A 21707-nucleotide genomic window follows, 5' to 3' on the forward strand; every position below is an offset into this window, starting at 1 on the left:
AAAACACTGTTTTTCCTTGACTTTCTCCTCTATCTGGTCAGTCCTTTTTCCTACATCTTCCTTATCTCCCTTCCCTAAAATTGTAGAAGAGTGAATTCCAGCATTTAATCATTAGAGTTCTTCTCTTTACTTACATGTGTTCCTTAGATATGATGTCATCTATTTCTTTATGTAGTGATAAGCAAATTTATATCTTAGTTTAGACCTCTCCTTTGAATTTACATATATACATATATATATATAATAGATGTCTCCACTTAAATAGCTAATATCTCGTTTTTAAATTACAAAATAAACTTTTTTTTTTTCTTTTTTGTGCCACACCTGCAGCATATGAAGATTCCCAGGCTAGGGGACCAACTGGAGCTGAAGTCACCTGCCTACACCACAGCCACAGCAACGCCAGATCTGAGCCACGTATGTGACCCATACCACAGCTCACAGCAACGCTGGATCCTTAAACCACTGAATGAGGCCAGGGATCGAACCTGCAACTTCATGGTTCCTAGATGGATTTATTTCTGCTGCACCATAACAGGAACTCCCCAAAATAAACTTTGATTCAAACACTCCTTCACCTCCCAAACAGTGTTGCCTGTTTCTCCCTGAGTCTCTCTTATTTTAGCAAATGTTAATTTTATCTTTCTGTTGTCCACAACATTTCACATTTATTTAAGCTAGGGAAAAGCTAACAAACACGTAATTAAATCACTGTTCATTACCACTCCTTTTTTTACTTAAATATAATCTATCCCTTTGAGGGAAAATATTCTTTCATTTTTAACCCATAACATTTACTTCTAATATAACCCATGGTATCTACTGACTTCTAGTTTGATTCTGCTTATATAGGAGTTCTAGAATAGAGCTTGCCTTTTTAAGGGTCTTATTTTCATAAGCAATGTGTAAATTTCAAATAAATTTAGAGACATATACATATTCAGAGATTAAAGGTTAAAATAATGGACCTTCTATTTTTAAAAGTATAACTATAAGTCCTTTAAATGCTACAATTGTGTCACAAACGTCCTTCTAATTTTGCAGGCTAGTTTGTCTCATAAAAAGAAGCATTAAAAGCATTAAAGTAAATGATTATTACATGAATAAGTGACCAAAAGAATAGTTTACTTCTATAAATATTTAGATGTTATTTATCCTAACTCAACTTTTTTTTTTGGCTGCACCGACGGCATGTAGAAATTTCTGGGCCAGGGATCAAACCCCTGCCACAGCAGTGAGTGACCCAAGCTACTGCAGTGACAATGCCAGATCTTAACCTGCTGTGCCACAAGAGAATTCCGTAAACTCTTAAAGTCACATAAATATTTCAACAAGCTTAGAGTTCTCTATATATTTTAAAACTTAACACAAATGTAATTCTAAAATATTTCTGGTGAAATAAAATGGGAAAAGTTATTTACTTAATGCCTCTTAAATTGAAGCTTATATGTTTGTAGTATTTGTTTAGTCTTGACTTCAAATCAATATGTGAAATAATATTTTAAACTAATATTTTCTCCTAAAAAGTAGTGAAACTAATCCTCAGACCAGTTTTTATTTGTGTTTGCTTGTAGTAGTTTAGTTTCTCTCTCACCCTCATCATGTGTTCAAAGTTTATGGCTTACTAACCCAGCTGTGATTCCTAATCCCCTGTGCCATAACATCGTCTGATCTAGGGGTTTATAAAAAGCTAAATAACTTCCCCAGCCTCTCTACATCTTGGTGTGAATTACCACAAAGTTCTGGCTAATGAGAAAAAAGAAGGTCAGCCAGAGGAAGTATGGAAAAGACAGGTACAGCTGATGGAAGCTCTCCCTTAGACTGCAGCAGCAATCTTGCTACCAAAACTGAAAGATAAGAAAATGACTTAGATTCTGGCCCTGATGATATTGATCCATGGAACCAAAGGCAGTAGCTCCCTCACTTCTAGAGTTCTTATTTTCAAGAATAACATATAAAGCTCTTTGTTGAAGCCACTAGCACAAAGCTTAATTTGACTTGTAGTCAAGTCAGGTCCTTACTGAAAATGGAAGTAGTAAGGAACTTATTAAGTTTTCCATTTTTTCTTGCATTGAACTATCAAAAGCATCACCTCTAGACAATCCAATTTTTAAAAATAAAAGATGAAACAGATAGCAGTTAATAACCCTCCTATTATGTCTTTTATTTTGTCTGTCCAATTATCACAGTCTTTTGATTATTTACCAGGCTTTACCTATATCAGCCTTACCTGAACATTTTTATTGGAGGTGGAGTGGGGAGGTGCCTTACACATTACAAGTAACAGTAAGTAGAAGATTATAAAACCTCTTCAAAGATGTAGCTTCTGAATTGTGGAATTTAAATATGTTGTAGCAGACAGCCTGTTCACTGCCATTCATTTTCAAATAATGATAAAGTTCAAAAGCAGTAAAATGTTTTCATAATTTACCAACCTCAAGCAAATATTGTATTAGAAGATAAATAAAGAGAAGATGAAGAAATCAAAGTTCTTCATTAGCATTTAACTTGGTAAAACATGAATATTCAATTTTTCTAATTCCTGTGCCCATAGTAGACTGGAAGTAACCCAAAGGAAAAAAAAGTTAGGGTGAATCTATTTCTGTCTATCTCTTTTAAAATAATCTGCAGAGGACTCAGACAAAGACAAATAAACCCTCCTTGCAAAGACTCTTGGTCACTGCACCTCACTTTAAATAATGTTTTTAGTGTAGAATGGATTGCTTTTATATTCTAAGGGGAGGTTTATTGTGACCAAAATCACAAGAACACATTTTAGAGCATTTAATAACAATGTTTAACAATATAGCTCCTTTTTGAACTTATATAAATGCCCAATCCCTAATTAGAACACATTTCTAATTACGGGGAAACCTATTTTTTCTAAAGCGATTGCTTAGAAGATGTTACAATTCTGCAGATGTTCTGAATGCAGATTTAGAGCCACCAGACAACATAAACAACAACCAAAAAAATGAACCTAAGTTAATTCAAAGAACATTGAAATAATATAATAGCAAGACAGCTTTACACTTTGCCTGAAACCATTTCATTTACATGCAGAAACAATCATTACTACTAAGGAAAAAAAATCCACATCTATATGAACCAGATTCTCTTCCCAGCTAGAATATTAATTTTTCAACCTGTTCTTTGTCTATTATTTTTCGCTCTTGAAATTATGTATACTCTTAACATTAAGCTATATTTGATAGTATGTCTTGCTTTGGATATCCAGGAAAAGATATTTTAAAATCTCTTTCTTTTGTAAAGGATCATTAAGGAAATAATCTAAAAACTGGTTTTAAGTAGATATATATATATATATATTTTGGTCTTTTTGTCTTTTCTAGGGCCGCTCCCGAGGCATATAGAGGTTCCCAGGCTGGGGGTCCAATTGGACCTGTAGCTGCTGGCCTATGCCAGGGCCACAGCAACTCGGGATCCAAGTCGCATTTGTGTCCTACACCATAGCTCATGGCAACGCTGGATCCTTAACCCACTGAGCGAGGCCAGGGATGGAACCTGAAACCTCATGGTTCCTAGTTGGATTCGTTAACCACTGAGCCACATTGGGAACTCCTAAGTAGATCTATTAATTCCTTTTAAATTTGTCTTTCTCTTTGTCAATATTTTAGTTTTTCAGATAACACATCATTATTTTTCCATCTAGGATATTCCCTACGCAAGTGGCTCACCATTACTTATAATCATGCCAGCTAAGTTAATGCAAAATTTAAGTTTTTCTTAGGGTAAATAGGAGAACAAGAGATAGTAGTTAATGAGTCTTAACTTTAATACCTGGTAACGAGTTTGTGGCTAGAAAATACCATCATCCTTTCTGGAGTACATTTGGGGATATAATAGTACTTTAGTGTTTGGTAAAATAGTCAAAAACAAAGTAATCTGATTTACAACAATCTAATTTAAATATTTTATAACTGTACACTGAAGATGATATGCAATAATCACCAAGCTATAAAATACATGCGCTTCTTTATTATCAGGTAATGATGTCTTAGTTTTTAAAAGAGAGAATGAGAATGAAGAAAAGGAGAGGCCCTTTGAAGCAATCTAGTCTTTTATAAAAAGGTTAAAGCATTGGCACAACTCACTAAGTCAATTTTTAAGTTTTAATTGTTTCAAAACTTTATAGAATCAAAGTAATCTTATTAGTTGTTGAAATATTCAAGATCCATCTATGTATATATCTATTCATTTAGGATTACTTAAAACCAACTTTAGAAAATCAAAAAACCTTGAAAAAAGATTAATTAAGCTTCTTTATCCGTCAAGTCTTCTATATAACACAATTAATGACACCATAAAGAAAACAGTAAACTCATTAGAAGACATTTGTAAATATAGCAGTCCTTGGTAACCTTTGGTGAAAATCTTTGGCCGTACTTTGAAGGAACACATCTAATTTTACATAAGTATAAAATCTGTTATAAAATTATAAATTATATATAAATATAGATAAAGAGACCCTATTACTTAAATGCTTTCTAACACAAACATCTGTAGTTTTATAATTTTTTTTTTCTGTCTTTTTAGGGCTGCACCATGGCATAAGGAAGTTCCCAGGCTAGCGGTTGAATCAGAGCAACGTCATATCTAAGCCGCATCTGTGACCTACCCCACATCTCATGGCAATGGTGCATCCTTAACCCACTGAATGAGGCCAGGGATTGAATCCATGTCCTCATGAGTACTAGTCAGGTTTGCCACCAATGAGCCACAGTGGGAACTCCTGTCATTTTATAATTTTAATATATTGTCTATTTGACTTTTTTGAATAATGATTAGAAAATTTGAATAAATTATTTTCCATGTATTTTAATTGTACCTAGCTAAAGAAACTTTTTATAATGCCAGATACACATATACATATATACATATATATATATAATTTTATAACTTGTAAAAGTCATAAAATTTGGAACAACCTATCTTTCAATACTGGATTGCCCATATATTGACAATAAGGAAAATAATGTGATTGTAAAAAGAAGTTATTGATCTGGGAGGCTGTCCATAACATACTATTAAGTGAATAAACTAAGTTGCTGAATAACGTGTGATGTTCCCATATTTTAAACAAACAAAAGGTTTATTATTGTATACATGTATTATTATATGGATTGATGTGTAGAAGTAGAAGGATAAATATACATTATACACACATACCTCTATATTTAATACACTGACCATGTGTTACTTTTGCAATTTTAGATGCCATTTGAAAATATATTGACAATAATAATTAATCTGAAAAAAAAAACACCTAAATCACAATTAATGAGCCTTAACCACCAGAATGGTGAATTCTACTTTTACTTTAGATTTGAGAGGCATGTGGCAAATTGCCAAGACAAGAAACATGGTTTGAGGATAAATTTAGTTATATCAATACAATCAGACTCAAATATATTTATTTGTAAGGGATTGTTATTTACAATATAATTTCTTATTTATGACAATTTCAAGAAAAATGAGGTAGGAAGAAAAATTTCTGATTCCTGACACAATGAATGTTCTCTACTTGCATAATTGCACATGCACAAAAAAAACTACCAATCTTTGTAAGTAATGGTGTAATTTAGGGTAATGGTCCTATATTGGCATTTTGCAATTTTTCACTACAGGTATCAAACCTGCTAATTTCTCAGGACACACACAGGATGCTATTAGATTCTGATTAAATATTTACGTCTTCTAATTTAGTGAGTTCAGAGTCACTGATAGCAAACCACAACCTGTTATTTTCATGCAAAAAAAAAAAAAGGGTGACCTTCAGTTGGATACGTGTAAAATAACACATTGCAAATTGTTGATGATATGTGAATTAGTGTCAGAATATTTTAAATGCAAAAATTAGAAGAGTTTATATTTGAATTTAAAATCTTAGACCACTACTCTCTTCATACATTCACACACACTAAAACCTACCCTCCTCCCTTTGGGGAAGATGGGTTCACATCTACAACTTCAGAGAGAATACAGAACATTAAACAGAAACTCTATCAGACTTTTTATATCCATCTATCTGCACCTTTCTCTATATTTATTCTCTCCTAAAAAAAAAAAAAAAAAAAAAAAGACAGGTGTCTTTTCATTTCCAAATCTAATCCTTTCATATTTTCTTTGCCCCCTCATTCTTCTAGATTTTTTAGGAAATACCTATAATCGATGATCTCTTCTCTCTCCCATATATCCAACCTTTCACTCTCTACCAGATCTTTCAGAAAACTCCAATTTCATCCATCGTCAAAATACCTCTCTTGATTTTGTTCCCTCCCTCCCTTCCTTCACATGTAAACTTCTCAAACTATATCAATAGCATCTAGCTATATTTTCATATTTCCTATTCATTTTTTTTTTTTTTTTTTTTTTTTTTTGGTGGAGAGTACCCATATGGAAGTTCCTGGAACAGAGGTTGTATCACCCCTACAGAGGCACGGGAGTTGCAGCAGTGACAACACTAGATCGTTAACTCATTGTGCCACAAAAGAACTCCCACATTTCCTATTCATTTTTACTCCATATCTGTATATGGAGAGACATTGCTATATACTGAATATATGGAAGACTTCTGTACATTAAATTTCCCACTTAACATAACTTGGACCTACCCAAATCACCCCAAATTCAGCACATACAAAATCACATTTATGAGTTCACTACCCCTCCACTGTGCTACATATCAGTTCATGTTATCAGCACCCATGCAACTTTGCAAACAAGAAACCTAGGAGTAATTATAAAGAGTTCTTCTCTTAATTACTTCATATCTAGTTAATCACCAATAACCAATTTTAAATTCTAAATATTTATTGAATCTTGTCACTTCTCCTCACCTTCATCCACCTTCCTGGCTTCCCAATCCTCTGCTTATTGATTTCCAATAGCCTCAGCTACATACTCCCATTCATCATATTATCAGTATCTGAATCTTTACCATTTCCAGAATCTTTATTTCAAGAACACTATTTTTAGATGAGACAGTTCTCTATTTTTGGTTCACCTAGGCTGCTATCTTTACTTCAACAATATTGGGAAATTTCGACCATTGACCCTACCATATTTTCATTGTATATTCAGCCTCCCTTATGTAACAACTTCCTTCATCATTCAACTTAATTTTTATTACCTTTTCTATTATCATTTTCTTTTCTTTTCTCTTTTTGTTTTTTTAGGGCCGCACCCGGAGCATATGCACGTTCCCAGGCTAGGGGTCCAATCGGAGCCTCAGCCGCCAGCCCTACACCACAGCTACAGCAACACCAGATCCAGCCACATCTACAACCTTACACCACAGCTCACAGCAATGTGGGATCCTTAACCCACTGAGCGAGGCCAGGGATCAAACCTGCAGCCTCATGGTTCCTAGTCAGATTCGTTTCCGCTGCGCCACGATGGGAACGCCATCATTTATTTTTCTTATAGCCTTAATTCACTTCCCTCTGTCTCCTGGCTATAGTACTTACCTGGCAAAACCCTAATCTTGGGTAAATACAAGTTTCCAAGTACCCATGCCTACATGATCCAAACAATCACAACATGGCTGAATAAAACAAGGCAAAGAGATCATTCTAACTTACACTATACTTCTGGTATGATCTCCTTCCATCTTTGGTGGATTAGTAAATCTCTTTCTTAAAAATTACAATATTGTCTCTCCTACTTTAATCTAAAATGATGACCTCACCTTATATTTCATTTTAGAAGGTTGTGAATTGTCCCATATCCTTACCAGAAAAACTGCGATCTACCTTCATATTCGCCCATATAATCTAAATTTCTTCCAGTTACAATGGATGTAATCCCTGCTCGTTTCTCCCACCAAATTCTCCACTTGCAAATTGAACTCCATCTTTTCTGATGAGAGGAATTTTGCCTGCAGTTGTTCACAATCTCCTGAAATATATTTTTCTTTTTTAAAATCATTCCCATCATCTTACAAACATGTTATAATGTTGCCTAAATTAAGCAAAACAAACAAAAAACCCACTTTTTGGATTTCATGTTCTCCATTTGCAGCATACACCTTTTGAAAGCTTTCTCTGTACAAATTTTTTTTTCCTAGTTCTGTATTCTTTTGTCCTTTTCTTAACTATTTCAAGTCAGTCTTAACTCATTTTATCACCACTACTCCAGTGGAAACTGTTTCTGCCTTTTTTTTTTTTTTTTTTTTGGTCTTTTGTCTTTGTTGTTGTTGCTCTTTCTTGGGCCGCTCCCGCGGCATATGGAGGTTCCCAGGCTAGGGGTCTAATCGGAGCTGTAGCTGCCAGCCTACGCCAGAGCCACAGCAACGCGGGATCCGAGCCGGGTCTGCAACCTACACCACAGCTCACGGCAACGCCGGATCGTTAACCCGCTGAGCAAGGGCAGGGACCGAACCCGCAACCTCATGGTTCCTAGTCGGATTCGCTAACCACTGCGCCACGACGGGAACTCCTGTTTCTGCCTTTTCAAGTTTCACCCATAATTTCCTTCTTGGCAAATAAGATGATCAATTGTTCTTCTCTATCAGCATTAGTCTTAGTCTCACTCCCTTTCACCTAGGAATTTTCTTCACTTGGCTGCCAGAATTCATTTTTTTCCTAATCCTCGATTTAAATCTCCTTTGTGCTATCTTTCTCCTTCTCTCTGCCCCTAAATAATGGGATATCTTAAGGATCATTCCTAAGCTTTCTTTTCCATCTGCACTTTCTGCCTGTGGAATCTCATCCAATACTATGGATTTAAATTTGGTTAATGACTCAGACCCTCTCTTGAGCTCCAGAGTGTTATAACTACCTGCCGTTGCAAGTTCTTCCCTCAGATATCAAGTAAGCAACTCAAGCACATCATGACCCAACAGGATTTGTTTTAATTTTCCCCATAAAATTTGTTCCATTTCTTTCTGAGACTTTATCTCAGTTTATGATATCACCCCTCACCCACTTAGTCAGATCAAAAACTTAAGTGCCATCTGTAGTATTTTTCTTTTTCTTACTATCCCAATACCATCCAATTCATTTACATTTTTCTTCCTAGTAAGTAAAAATACAAATAATTATAAAATGATATTGACTATTTTCTCTCTCTTACCACACTATAAATGTTATAATATGAGTGAGTGTACAGTGCTTGATATGTAGTAAATATAACTAATATTTACTCACTGGCTATTGTTAAGCAGCATATATAGAAGTGTTTTTTTTTTTCATTTTATCATTTCAAAAACAAATAAAATATGGTATGTTTGATTGTATTGATAGTGGGAAGACATTTTCCTGGCAGAAATCGCTTTTTCACCTTATCAAACAGAATCAAGTGATACAAAATCTAGGTTTCATATACTACTTTTTTGTATTCATTACAACTTTCCACCAACTCGGTCCCATCTCACAAATCTTGCAGTATAAACTAGGGAGGAAAATCTAAAGAAAAAAGCCTGTCAAAGCCCAGCACTTCATCCATTATTTTATTGTTGCCTGACCATGAATTTCAGATTCTTATTTCTACCTTTGGTAAGTGAGTATGGGGTGGCAGCAGTAATATAATTAGTGTCAGGTCTCTGACGCAAGTGGTTCTCATACGGAACCACAGGGTTTTTGTTTTTTTTTTTTTAACTAAATCTGACTAGACTTTATCCATAACTACTACTTTAGAAATGATTAAAATAGCTTTACCTACGTTTATTCATAAATGTCTTAGTTACTGATGTGTTAATATATAAAAAGTAAAAAATATATATGTTATGTAATCTTTATACAAGAGTATATGTTTAGAATATGGGAAGTATTGCTCTATTCTGATCAAGCAATGTCAGGTGTATTATTAGACTAAAATATGCTGTGTGGAGACAAGCACTATAAAATGCTATACATTGGAGAAAGTCAAAATAAATAAAAATTAAGACTAAGAGAAAGATGAAGGGTTAAATTATTTTAGCAGGTTATAAAATATTCAATCATCCTCATCATAGGAATTTCTCTCCACTGTTCTTTCACTCGGGAACCATACTAGTAGGAAGAAAGAAATGTGAACTTTAGAATCAATGGACACACTTGAGCTCAAATCTTTGCTCTTCCATGTACTAAGTTATTTTTTTTTGTAAATTGCTTAATTATTCTGATCTTGCTTCCTCAACTGTTAAATGATAATGGTGATAATTGTTTTATATCATGAAAGTTAAATGTAGTGTACCTGGTATATACTAGAATTTTTTATAAAGAATGGCAAAAAGAAGCTCCAAGTCTGAGAAGATTTTGGAAAAAGCAACACTATTCTGAGAAAGAAATAAGAATTGGTGTTTTGATTTTTTCCATTGGTCATTTCTTTCTTGGTACATAGAACAATGGTGGCATTTACTCTGGGATTTGAACTCAAGGATTTGGGATCCAGAGGTTCAAGAAAGAAATATATTTGGAAATAGATTTTGCTTTTTTTCATTAAAAAAAAAAAAAGTTTTTTTCCCTTAAACAAGTAAAATTTTTTATGGCAAGAGATTTTTGTTATTGCTGTTTTATTTTTGCTCTACTAAAAGTAACTATAATTATTCCATAAATGACTCAAGCATATGGAATGCTTTACTCGGGGCAGAGGAACAGAATGCCGTAACAATTGAGATGGATATAGCACTCAGAGTTTATTGGAAGTGCATTTCCCTTTCCTTATCATTCATTTGTTAGTTATGAGTTACTGTGAAATTACTAAAATTAATTTATAACACTATTGGTTTGTGGGGGGATGGTAGCAAAAAATGAAATCACTGTGAGGAATTTCACTGGTAAATCAAAGTGCTCTCTGTTAATTAGCTCCTACTTACATACGAAGTATAAAAATAATTGTATGTTTATGAAAGAATGATTAGTTAGGGAAGGTGCTGAGGTAATAAGAAAAAAGCATGAAGAGAGCAATTTAAGTTAATATCTACATATCATTTTATGCAACCACATCACAGAAGGGGGTCTTAGTAAATTAGATTCCTTTAGTTAAATAGTTAAATAGGAAATATAGAAAAGAAAGAAAAGATACTTAGGGCTTAATCCAATGTATGCCTGACTTATATGGAGAACTAATTTTGACTCCTTTCTGAATACACACATGCATATCAGGCATAAAAATAGAAATTTTAACCTTTACTTAATAAATGCTTATGTTTAACTATTGTTCATTTATGACATATAAAAATATAAATATTTTAATAGAACCTTTGGCCTCAAAAGATATTTTAAGAGAATCTGTGCAATATAATACCAAATCTTTGAGTAATTTTCAGTTTAAAAAGTAGACAATACTAGGAGTTCTAAATTCAGACCCAACTGGTCATATTTAGTTCTTCTCTAATGGAAGTTTATAAGACTTGTGGGCACATATAAATATATAGGTATATACAATGCATTCAGGCAAACAGATGTTTCTCCTTGTCTCTGTCTGTCTGACTCATACCATCTGTAACCTATCAAAGATGATAAAATAAATACCCTTCTATGAACATGTAAAAGCATTCCCTCCACCATTTCTACTGTGTGTAAAATTATCACCAAAAATACTCATTGCAAAAAGGCCTATTCCCTATCAATATAGATATCACACTCTAAAATCAAAACCTGTGACCTCCAAAGTGGGGAAGCAAGAAAAAAAAATTACAGTTTCTGTTTATATTAAATTTTATTTCACCCTATTAAAAATCTATCATAAATTCTATTTTTATAACTGCCTAGATGAGTGTATGATGAAAGGCTTTCATTGATAAGAGTATTCAAAGTTTTCTGATGACAGCTCTAGAGCAGCGCTATACCAGAATACCTAATGTGAGAAAATGGTTATTTAAAATATTCTAGTAGAAATCCTTTTAAAGATGAAATTAATTATGGTAAAAATGTATTTATCTCAATATATCCAAAATTATTAGCATTTCAACATATAATCAATATGGTAAAATGTTAATGAGATGTTTTACATTCCTTTTTTTTTTGATATGATGTCTTTAAAATCTAGGGTACAATTTATGGTTACAAACCATCTCAATTTGTTTTGACCATATTTCAAGTGCTCAAAGACCACATGTGGCTTGTGGTTTTCCTTATCAAACTCAGAGCAGGTCTAGAGCACTCTTGAGGAAGACTCACCAGTTTGATAAATAAATGGAAAGGACATAAATTTGGTGTTAACACTAGGCCAGTTTGTACCCAATTATACTGCTCACAAATGAAATATGGAAGACCTGGAGTCAATGTGTACACTGAGACCTTACCTTATAGAAAATAAGTGTACAAAAGCACCCTGGTTTTAGTTCTAAGACAATACCTTAATTGCTTGCTTCTGGCTCTCTTTCAAGCAAACAAACAATAAATTATTTGAAGGTAGTAAGACAAATTTCTTCCAGACCTAGAGGTGTTCTTATACAGCAAAATTGCATAGGACATAGCAAATAAAGGTTCCTCCTTGCAGGACAAGAAGAAATAAGAAAGGGGTCATTGGAAATACTATACTTAAGTCACCATGGCAAGTAAGGTAGGCAGAATTCAAAGATGGCCCCAGCATTCCAGCCTCTAGTGTATAAACATGTTCACCCAGTTATTCAATCAAATAGTAACTTAGGTGTGCTATAAAAGGATTTTGCAGATATAATTAAGGTTCCAAATCACTTGACCTTAAGATAAGGAGACAAAAGGGTAGGCCTGATCTAATCACAGATGCTTCTCAATTTGGGTCTAGAGGTCAGAGAGATAAAAACTGAAATATTCAATAATGAGAAAATTGGCACACTGATGCTGTCTTTGAAGATAGAGCAGGCTACGTGACAAGGAGTGCCCAAGGCAAAGAATATACAATGAAACAAGAGCTACAGTCCTACAACTGCAAGGACCTGGATTCTGCCTTCTGAGTAAACTTGGAAAAGGACTCTAAGTTCTGGATGAGAACATAACCCAGACAGCACCTTGACTTCAGTCTGGTGACATACTAAGGAAAGAACATAGCCAAGCCTGTCCTTTTACCTACAGAACTGTGTTTTTGTTTCTATTTTTAAGCTGATAAGTTTATGGTAATTTTTTACATAACAATAGAAAACATACACAGTTGATCAATTCCTTCACTTTACCTAATCACAAAATAGATTTTTTTTCCAAATCCTTGCCATTAGTTATAAAATATATAATATAGATATATGATATTTTGAATTTCAAAATAGATTTTGAGGGTAAACTAGGATAGCTTTAGAAGCTAAATTTGTTAATATCTTCATATTGGAGAAGTTTAATACTATTCACTCATATAATTATTCTGATTTTTTTCTATAAAACACTGAAATTATTTCACATACATACTAAGCATGATTTTAAGGATAAAATACTAGGAGTAAGTAAAAGATAAAATATATATGCTATATGTGGTAACCCTCATTATTTTAGAGTTTATTAATTTTGAGATATTCAATCAATAGCATTTGGGTGCTAACTAGATGAGAAGGCATTACTCTTAGGACTTTCAATAATTTACCGATAACTTTTGTGTCAGATTTTAGTAAGGGATGAAGTTAAATGCCACTTTTTACATACATGTATACATAACTTGTTGTTTAACATATTTATATCTTAATCCTTGGAAAGCATGAAGTAATTTCTCTTTATTAGGGATTACTTGTTCATTTTGCCATATCTGCTACTTTTTTACTTCCTTTGTGCATTGTCAGAGGAACTCTGTATGTACCAGCTACAGAAATGTTTGCAACGGGTTTATATTTTTAGTTGGTTGCAATTTAGACAGCTCTGTCTGAAAGTTAGGTTAGAAATAAAACACTATGAAATAAAATTTAATATTTAGTGTATTAAAATCCAAATTAAAAATCCTTAGTAATATTGATGTCATATTTACACCTCTAAATTATACTCTATAAAAATAATGCCACAGGTCAAATCTTGGAACAATATATTCAAAATACTTTTAAACCATATAAATATCTGCCTAAAGAAAAGAACTGAGACTTTAGAGATATCTTTTATTTTTTTGTTTCCATTTTTAATAGAGGACATTGGATTGTCAGTAATGAATTTCAATGAAGCTTAAAATATTTGGAGATCATTGACTGTAAGCAGTCTTGACATCATTCCAAATCAGAAATGAATAATTACAACACCATTATTTCTATACTATAGAAAGATGCTCATGGGAAAGAGCAAAAAAATATTCACAGTGGTTCCCTCAATCCACTGAATTTTTGCTCTGACCCTTAAATAGTATAATAAACATCTTCTCAGTTCAGTAATGCTATCTTTAGATTTTCTATTATAGTCCTAAAGTCAATACTCTTATAATCTCTTTTGATTTTAACCAGAAGTATGACTTCTGGTCACATTTTATAGTCAGTGGCTTTGAGTTGAATACTAATGATTCTAGGATCTGTAAAAGCATTGTAACAATGTATAGGGATTTTTGTGGCATATTGTTATAAAAGGCACTCCCGTATCCTTGAACTACTAAATACTTTTGTTTAAAATAACCACTTGAACTGTATGAAGAGGAATTAACAACAACTGATCTGAGATGTTTTGCTCTTGCCTTATGTTTCTTTGATAATTTTGGTATTTTTATGAGTATTGGGAAGGGTAAGAGTAAAATCATCTGGAAAAGAAGAAACCCACATACTCTCCTTCACCTCTTCAGACTCTTTAACTCAAAAGTAAATTTAATATACCAGAATGTGGAGAACTGAGGATAGATTTATAATAAAAAGCCTGTGTACTTTTTTTTATTGGGCTTAGAGATCATAACGCAACTGCCACTCAACTGAGATAACTATCTACGGACTTTTTTGACCATTAGATGTGGTCATAAGTTACAAACGAAGTTCCTTGGAGGCAAAACAAACAAAGAAAAAAGACTGTGCCATTTGTAAAAGTGATGCCAAGAATATCACATCATCTCTCTTGTATATCTTACACGGGTCACACTCCTAAAGGATTAACTGTTATGTGACCTCTTAGGGAATAACCACTATATTGTAAAGTGAAAGTGTGACACAGGCGTTAAAATGTGACAGGAATATAAAGTGTTTCTCAAGTATCTTCCTATATGAGATTTAGGGAGTTAAATTAAGTTGAATTACCTTATTTCATATTGTGAAGCATCTAGAATAACTGAGTTGGAGCAAATAGCTGGATAAAAAATTTTGAACATATATCTAGTAGTCATAATAATTTATGTCCCAAATTGAAAAAAAAAAAAAACTAGTATACAGCTAGGATTGCTAACTAACAAAAAAAGGCTTTGCAAATAGTCTTTGCTTGTTGAGATGAACAAATTTAGGTTCCAATAGAGTAAGAAACTGAGACCTTAAAAAAGCTTTGGATGTATATTTGACAAGGAAACTAAAGTAGAAAAGACTCTAATACAGCACTCTATGAGATTCTATATGAAAACAGCATACGTGCAAGCTAAAATAAATAGCATACAAAATAATAACAAAAAATTTTCTGAACATATTTCTTCATGTGATTCTTGATGGAAAAGGATGAGCATCAAAGGTAAATGCTGTTTTGAAGGCATTTATTTCAGATAAGGAAATTATGGAGAAGTTTCAAAATTACAAGTATTATTTTCATTATAAGTAGCATAGTCTAGGAGACTACAGGTGAAAAAAAAAATTCTATCCTATCCTATCCAATCTTCCTGGAAGAAAATTCCAGCAGCAGCCTATAAGGTAAATGGAGTGTGGAAAACCAATTCAAAAATTGTAGGCTTAGGAAAGAATAACACTGCTTAGAAAATGAAAGTCGATCAAGATTGGAAACATTTCACCTGTTTTCATTTAAATCTTCAATCTCCTTTCCTGCTGGTTTAGGAAAGAGAATACAGCATAATGGGGCAACAGGGAGTATGAACTCCAAATATCTTGAAATGGCCACATTGATATGCTCAGTGTAATTTTCTGTGACTAAAAGACAACTGGGCTTTCGTACAATCTCCCAGTTAAAACATGGTTTATGACAATTAATTCTATCTTATTTTTGTCCTTCTATTATATAAGATGTAATCAATTAGGACAGAATCTTAAGGGGGGAAAACTATCATAGAATTTAAAACTGGAAAATGACTTGAAATATTACTAGAATAGTCCCCTGCTTTCAATTAAATATATGCTCACCGCATTTCAGAGAAATAAGCATTTACTGCAATATTAAGGACCTGAAAAAGAAGGTATTTGTTACTTTTACCTCTCATTCAGTCTGCCTCAAAATTCCCCACAGTAATATATACTGTTGCAGAGTGTCCAAGCTAAATCTTTCATAAAAAATTCCAAACTACCTTATAAAATGCCTCAACAAGTCATCTAATTCTAACAAATCAATACAATTGAAGAGTAGAGTCACATTGCTTAAAATTTAAGCTCAAAACATGTATTAAAAATATCTAGAGTTTTCTGAAAGGAGCAAATAGCTACCTACTACCAATTCTTTGAAATAGTTTTATTTAGAAGTCTGAAAAAAAATTTACTTAAAACCTGAGAAATTTTGATGTGTCAATTTCATAGTCATTGAACTATTGGATTAATGCCCTAATGATAATAGAACACAACCTCACGAAAGCTTCAAAAAGATTGTTTTGCCAATATTTCAACTAGAGTCATAAACACTACCAGTGAACTTATCCTAGATAATGGCTCCTGTGTATTATCTCATTTAACCCTCACACTGATCTTATGAGGTATAAGAATTCCCATTTTAAAAATTGCCATGACTTTCCCCATTCCACAGATAAAAAATAGTGTATAGTCAATATTTGAACCCAGGCTTTCACACTCAAGAAAAAGTGTGAAAAGCTTTTTACCTGTACAAATGCCTCTGCTCTTTACCTGTATAAATGCCTACAAGTGATTTTTCATAGAAATGAAGGGCTGAACTATACTCTCTATGCTATTCCTAGACATGATCACCTATTTATAACAAAACTATTCTGAATCAGGTATATTGGTTTAAGACGATAGGGAATGACATGGAAATCTAGGCAAGTAATAGGACTGAGCATTACCAAACCACTTTGATATAAATATTGGAAATATCAAATCTATAAGGCATACTATGATTTTGAGTTATGTAATCTCAGTTACTTGCACTGAAATCCACAAGTCACCTGTCACTATGGTTTTAATCCTTTCTCTGTCTCTGCATATGCCTTTGCCTATGACCTACTATTCTTGGTACCAGTGGCCCACATCATGACAGTGATTCTCAAGATGAAAAAAAGAAATGTCCTTTCCTTCAAAGGACCTGTCAAAGGGGTAGAGGTAAATATTAAAGATCCCTGGGTGACTCTAAGAGACCTTCCTCCTCCTGGAAGGATATGCTCCTTCATCTCTAACATCTAAAATATCTGATATCTAGAGACATAATAAGTAATAACATTTATTGAGTGATTTATCTAAGCCAGTCACTGTTTTATGGGCTCATTCAATCTTCATAGTCAATTTAGGAATGATATTAATATTCTTATTTTATAATGAAGAAAGTGAAGCTCAGACAATTTAAGGAACTTACCTAAGGTCACACATCTAAAAAATGGTAGAGCCTGGCTTTGAACTCAGTCTAATTCCAAAGACAGCTTACCTAACCATACTACATTGCCTCTTGTTAATTGATTGGCTGTAATGATTATAAGACAATCATCAAAACGAATGTGAAAACATGCTTCAAATTGACATCCAATGACACAACTAAAGTCTCAAGGAGGAAAAATTATTTCATATATGTAGTAACAATCTAAAATAGATATTAGCTTATCAAACCAGTTTGGGCTTTAGGTCTCTCTCTCCCTCCCCCTCCCTCTTGTTGATTTATTTCATAATTTGACCTTGCTCAAAACTACTATACTAACTGGTCTTGTGCCCAAATGCCAAAGTGCCGCTGTTGTGTGATCACTTTACCACATTCTATTTTTTAATTTAATTTTTTATGTATTTCATTAAAAATACTTTATTAATAAGACATATCACTTCCATTGTTTTAAAGACAAAGGCAAAATAAAATATAAATTAAAGAAAACTACAACTAAGTTAAAAGACATGGATGAATCTCATGATATAATATTTAGCGGAAGAAGCCAGATGTAAAGAGTCCATAGTGCATGGTTAAAGTACAAAAATAGGCACACTGACCTATGTTCTTAGCATTCAGGGTAGTACTTACCCTCAGAAGGGGGCACAAGAAGCATTTCTGGTTCTGATACTGTTCTGTTTCTTGATCTGGCTGATGATTACACAACTGTCTCATTTGGAGAAATTTACTGAGCTTTGCATTTATGTTTTACATTTATGGCTTTAAATATAAATATATATATATGTTGTATTTCAATCAAAGGTTTACATTAAAAGGCAATGCTTTGCCCCAAATGATTACTTTGTTAATTGTAATTTAGCACTATATTCTTTCTTCTGAAAAATACAATTAATTTGTTTCATAAAGAAAGCTAACAATATTTCTACCCAACATTGTAAAGTTATTGTTTTCCTAAACATAAGATGTTTTAAAAATCAACTTTATCGAGGCATAATTTACACACAGTAAAATCCATTCTTTTTAATGTACTGAATTACCATTTTGAGAAGCCTGTACATCCGTGCAACCATCTCTGCTATCAAGATGTAGAACAGTCCCACCACCACCATCCACAAATTTCCTCGCGAGAATTTGGAGTCAACCTTATCTGCCACTCCCCAGCCCCTGGCAAGATGGATCTACCTTCTGTCTCTATGGTTCTGTCTTTTATAGAATGCCACATAAATGGAATTCTATAGTATGTCTTCTTTTAAGTCTAGCTTCTTTCATTTAGCTTAACGCTTTTGAGATCCATCCATGTTTGGTGTATATCAGCAGTTTTTTCATTTCTAGTGCTGAGTGGTGTTACAGTGTATGGATATATCACAATTAAAAGATATTTTTGACTAATTTTCAGGTTTTAGTGATTCTGCATTGAACCACAACAAATGTTCACATATAGGTTTCTGTACAAACATGAGTGAAATAACTTGTTTTTTAATTCTAACTTGTACTTTTACCTGCATAAAAAGAGTTTCTACATTGTCTTTAGTCTACAGCAATTCTGATGCCTAGAGAATATACCAACCAGTTTAAAATAACATAAAGTCAGATTAAATAACATCTTATAAAAACAGATCAACTTTTGCAAATTGCTCTTTTAAAATATTTATTTTGTAATCATCTATAGAGTTACGAACAAAAATATACTACTAAATTTCCAGATTAATAAATTTAAAATTCTGTTTACATTGTACAAAATTAAAAATAAATGACTTTACTAATTTAGGTTCTAAAATCATAATGAATAAAAGAAGAAGAGGTAAGAAATTCAGCTTGAAAAATAAAGTGTTATATGCCTCTTTCATAATTCCCTGATTTAACATATTGTCAATTTTACCCAACTGGTTCGTACTTTTTATCCATGATAACTGGGTAAGGATCTGAGTGACAAAATGGAAACATGGTAGATGTTACCTAGCATGTTGTGGTAATGTGGAATGGCCCGTCCAAAGGTAGTAAATGCAGTCATGACTAGTTGGACCGCTACACCTGCAGGCAATTACAGAACAGAAAACATCATTCTCCGTTCACAGTGACATGCACACACATGCACCAGTGCTCACACATGGAGCCTTGGAAGAAAAACATGGGAAGCAAGCACACCAAGTACCTATCCATCAGGCCAATGCAGTCTTCAATACTTGAGCCTATGCACCTGCAGAAAATCCAAATTTTAAAAATACAAGGAAAAAAAAAATCAGTCATTTAAAAAAAAGAATCAGAAAGACATACTGATTGTGTCAAACTTAATTATCATTATTAGACAATTTCAGAACTTCATAAATTTAAAGCTAGTGAGAATATTATTATTCCATGGATACCCAGAAATTAATTGCAAATACAACACAAATGCAATGCAAAATAACATGTCCACAGTAACGGACATTGTACTCTGTTTCTGTGAATAACTTCCAAATACATGCTGCTCATTTCTAATATTTTAAATTCATTTGTATCATTCATGATTATATGTCTTGATGAGTAACTTGATATTTCAATGGCTATAATTTCATGTATATGGTTTCTTCTAAAAGGCCATAAGTTTAAGTAAAAAGCAAAATCAATAAAAGAGGAAACATGAGCTATTCAATATAATACATGATGCTTAATATTCATTAAAGATTGATTTTAGCAGAAAATGAGTTAACATGGTTTAATGCTATTCTCATGGATACTTTACATAATCATATTATTCCATTCCTTGGTTGTGACTGTCTTTAAAATATACTTATCTTTAAACATGAATTCATTTTAAAAGCAAATTAACTGGTTTAACCATACCACAGTTTATCTTGACATTCGCTTTTAAAAGAGCAAGGCCATAACAGGCAAATAAAAACAGGTTTAAAAGTGCCATAATATTGAAATAAAAAAATAGCAAATAAATACTACCCAAGGAAATGACTAAATTGAGACCTAGGTAACTAAAGAACCCACTGATGTTAACATTTAAGTGAAAGTATAATAGTAAAAAAAATGCCAATTTTGAGGTATTTTAGAAATATTTCTTCCATATTTCAATGAATTTGAATTGTATTTTTTCTTTTTCTCATTAAAGACATTTAGCTCCAATAAATTATCAAGATTTCTTGTGTAGTTATGATTTATAGAACTGTCTAATTTTGCTGGTAATATTTTTTCCAACTTTCTAAAACTGAAAAGGAAGTTGAATTAAAATCACTACGTAATGAAGTAATAAGGTGCTCAGACTGTATAAGGCCAGACTGTCAATTATATCGTTAGAAAACTCTGTAACATTGGTAAACTAATATAACTATGTATAAAATAATTAAGCCACTATTTCTCTGCTTTGTCAGATTCTGTTATAACATTCCTCCTGGGGAAAAAATTGCTTTTTGAAGATTAGCTTTGAGTGGCCCAGAAAAATTTTCATGTGCAGAAAAATGGGAAATACACTGTGAAAAAGACTTTCCCCAAAAAACACAAATAAGAACTAAAAATTTAAAATATAGAGCACATGACATTGAGTTGATTCCATAATAAATAATAAAAATCATTTCTAAAAATGAAAAAATCAATTACTGTAAAAGTTTCCAAATTGTTTTATATGGTGTTCTTTTATTCTATTCTAAAGGACTTATCTTTTTCTAGTTTACTATTATATCTTCCTCAAAATGCTTTTTCTCTGTAAAATTAATAGCCTACTTCTTATTTCCAAGTGATAATCTGAAAGCTATGGTTAGTTTGTAATCTATGTCTTTATAATAATCTTTTAAAGATAAAAATACTTGAAAGTAAAATTTAACTTGAGAGGAAAGTATGAATAATGAAAGATATTCATTCATACATTACAAAAAATAAAAATAAGAAACTGTGCCACATGCCTACTAAGTTTTCCTACTATTCTAATAGCTGGGGAGAACAGAAAAAGATGAATTAGACAGTTTTCCTATTCTTAAGGAGCTCACAATTTAATGGAGGAGACAGATGCATAAACAGTGTACTGTGTAACGTGATACATATAATAATGTACATGGGCACACAGCTTCAGAAGGTCATGGTAACCCTCATGGAGAAGTCAGGAAGCTGAAGTTCAGTGTCCTGAGAACCAGAATTGGAGTGGCAATGATTTCTAAGGGGAAAGAAAAAGCAGAA

General features: G+C 32.8%; 1 protein-coding gene across 6 annotated transcripts in view; it reads right to left on the reverse strand.

Moving 5' to 3' along the window:
* ERBB4 (erb-b2 receptor tyrosine kinase 4) overlaps positions 1 to 21707 on the reverse strand; it is a 1134420-nt gene that overhangs the window by 241141 nt on the left and 871572 nt on the right. For 2 of the 6 annotated variants that reach the window (XM_084998987.1, XM_084998986.1), the window contains exons 16-17: positions 19702 to 19746; positions 19506 to 19580 (exon numbers count right to left, since the gene is read on the reverse strand). In XM_084998987.1, coding sequence (XP_084855113.1) covers positions 19506 to 19580; positions 19702 to 19746 — 120 coding nt within the window. The remainder of the gene's footprint in view (positions 1 to 19505; positions 19581 to 19701; positions 19747 to 21707) is intronic. The other 4 variants (XM_084998988.1, XM_084998990.1, XM_084998989.1 and 1 more) reach the window with 2 other exon arrangements.

Source organism: Sus scrofa, chromosome 15 (genome assembly GCF_054392235.1).
Source record: "Sus scrofa isolate SSC_HxYL_T2T_F1_AM1 chromosome 15, Sscrofa_HxYL_maternal_Yorkshire_Landrace_v2.0, whole genome shotgun sequence".
Taxonomy (NCBI): domain Eukaryota; kingdom Metazoa; phylum Chordata; class Mammalia; order Artiodactyla; family Suidae; genus Sus; species Sus scrofa.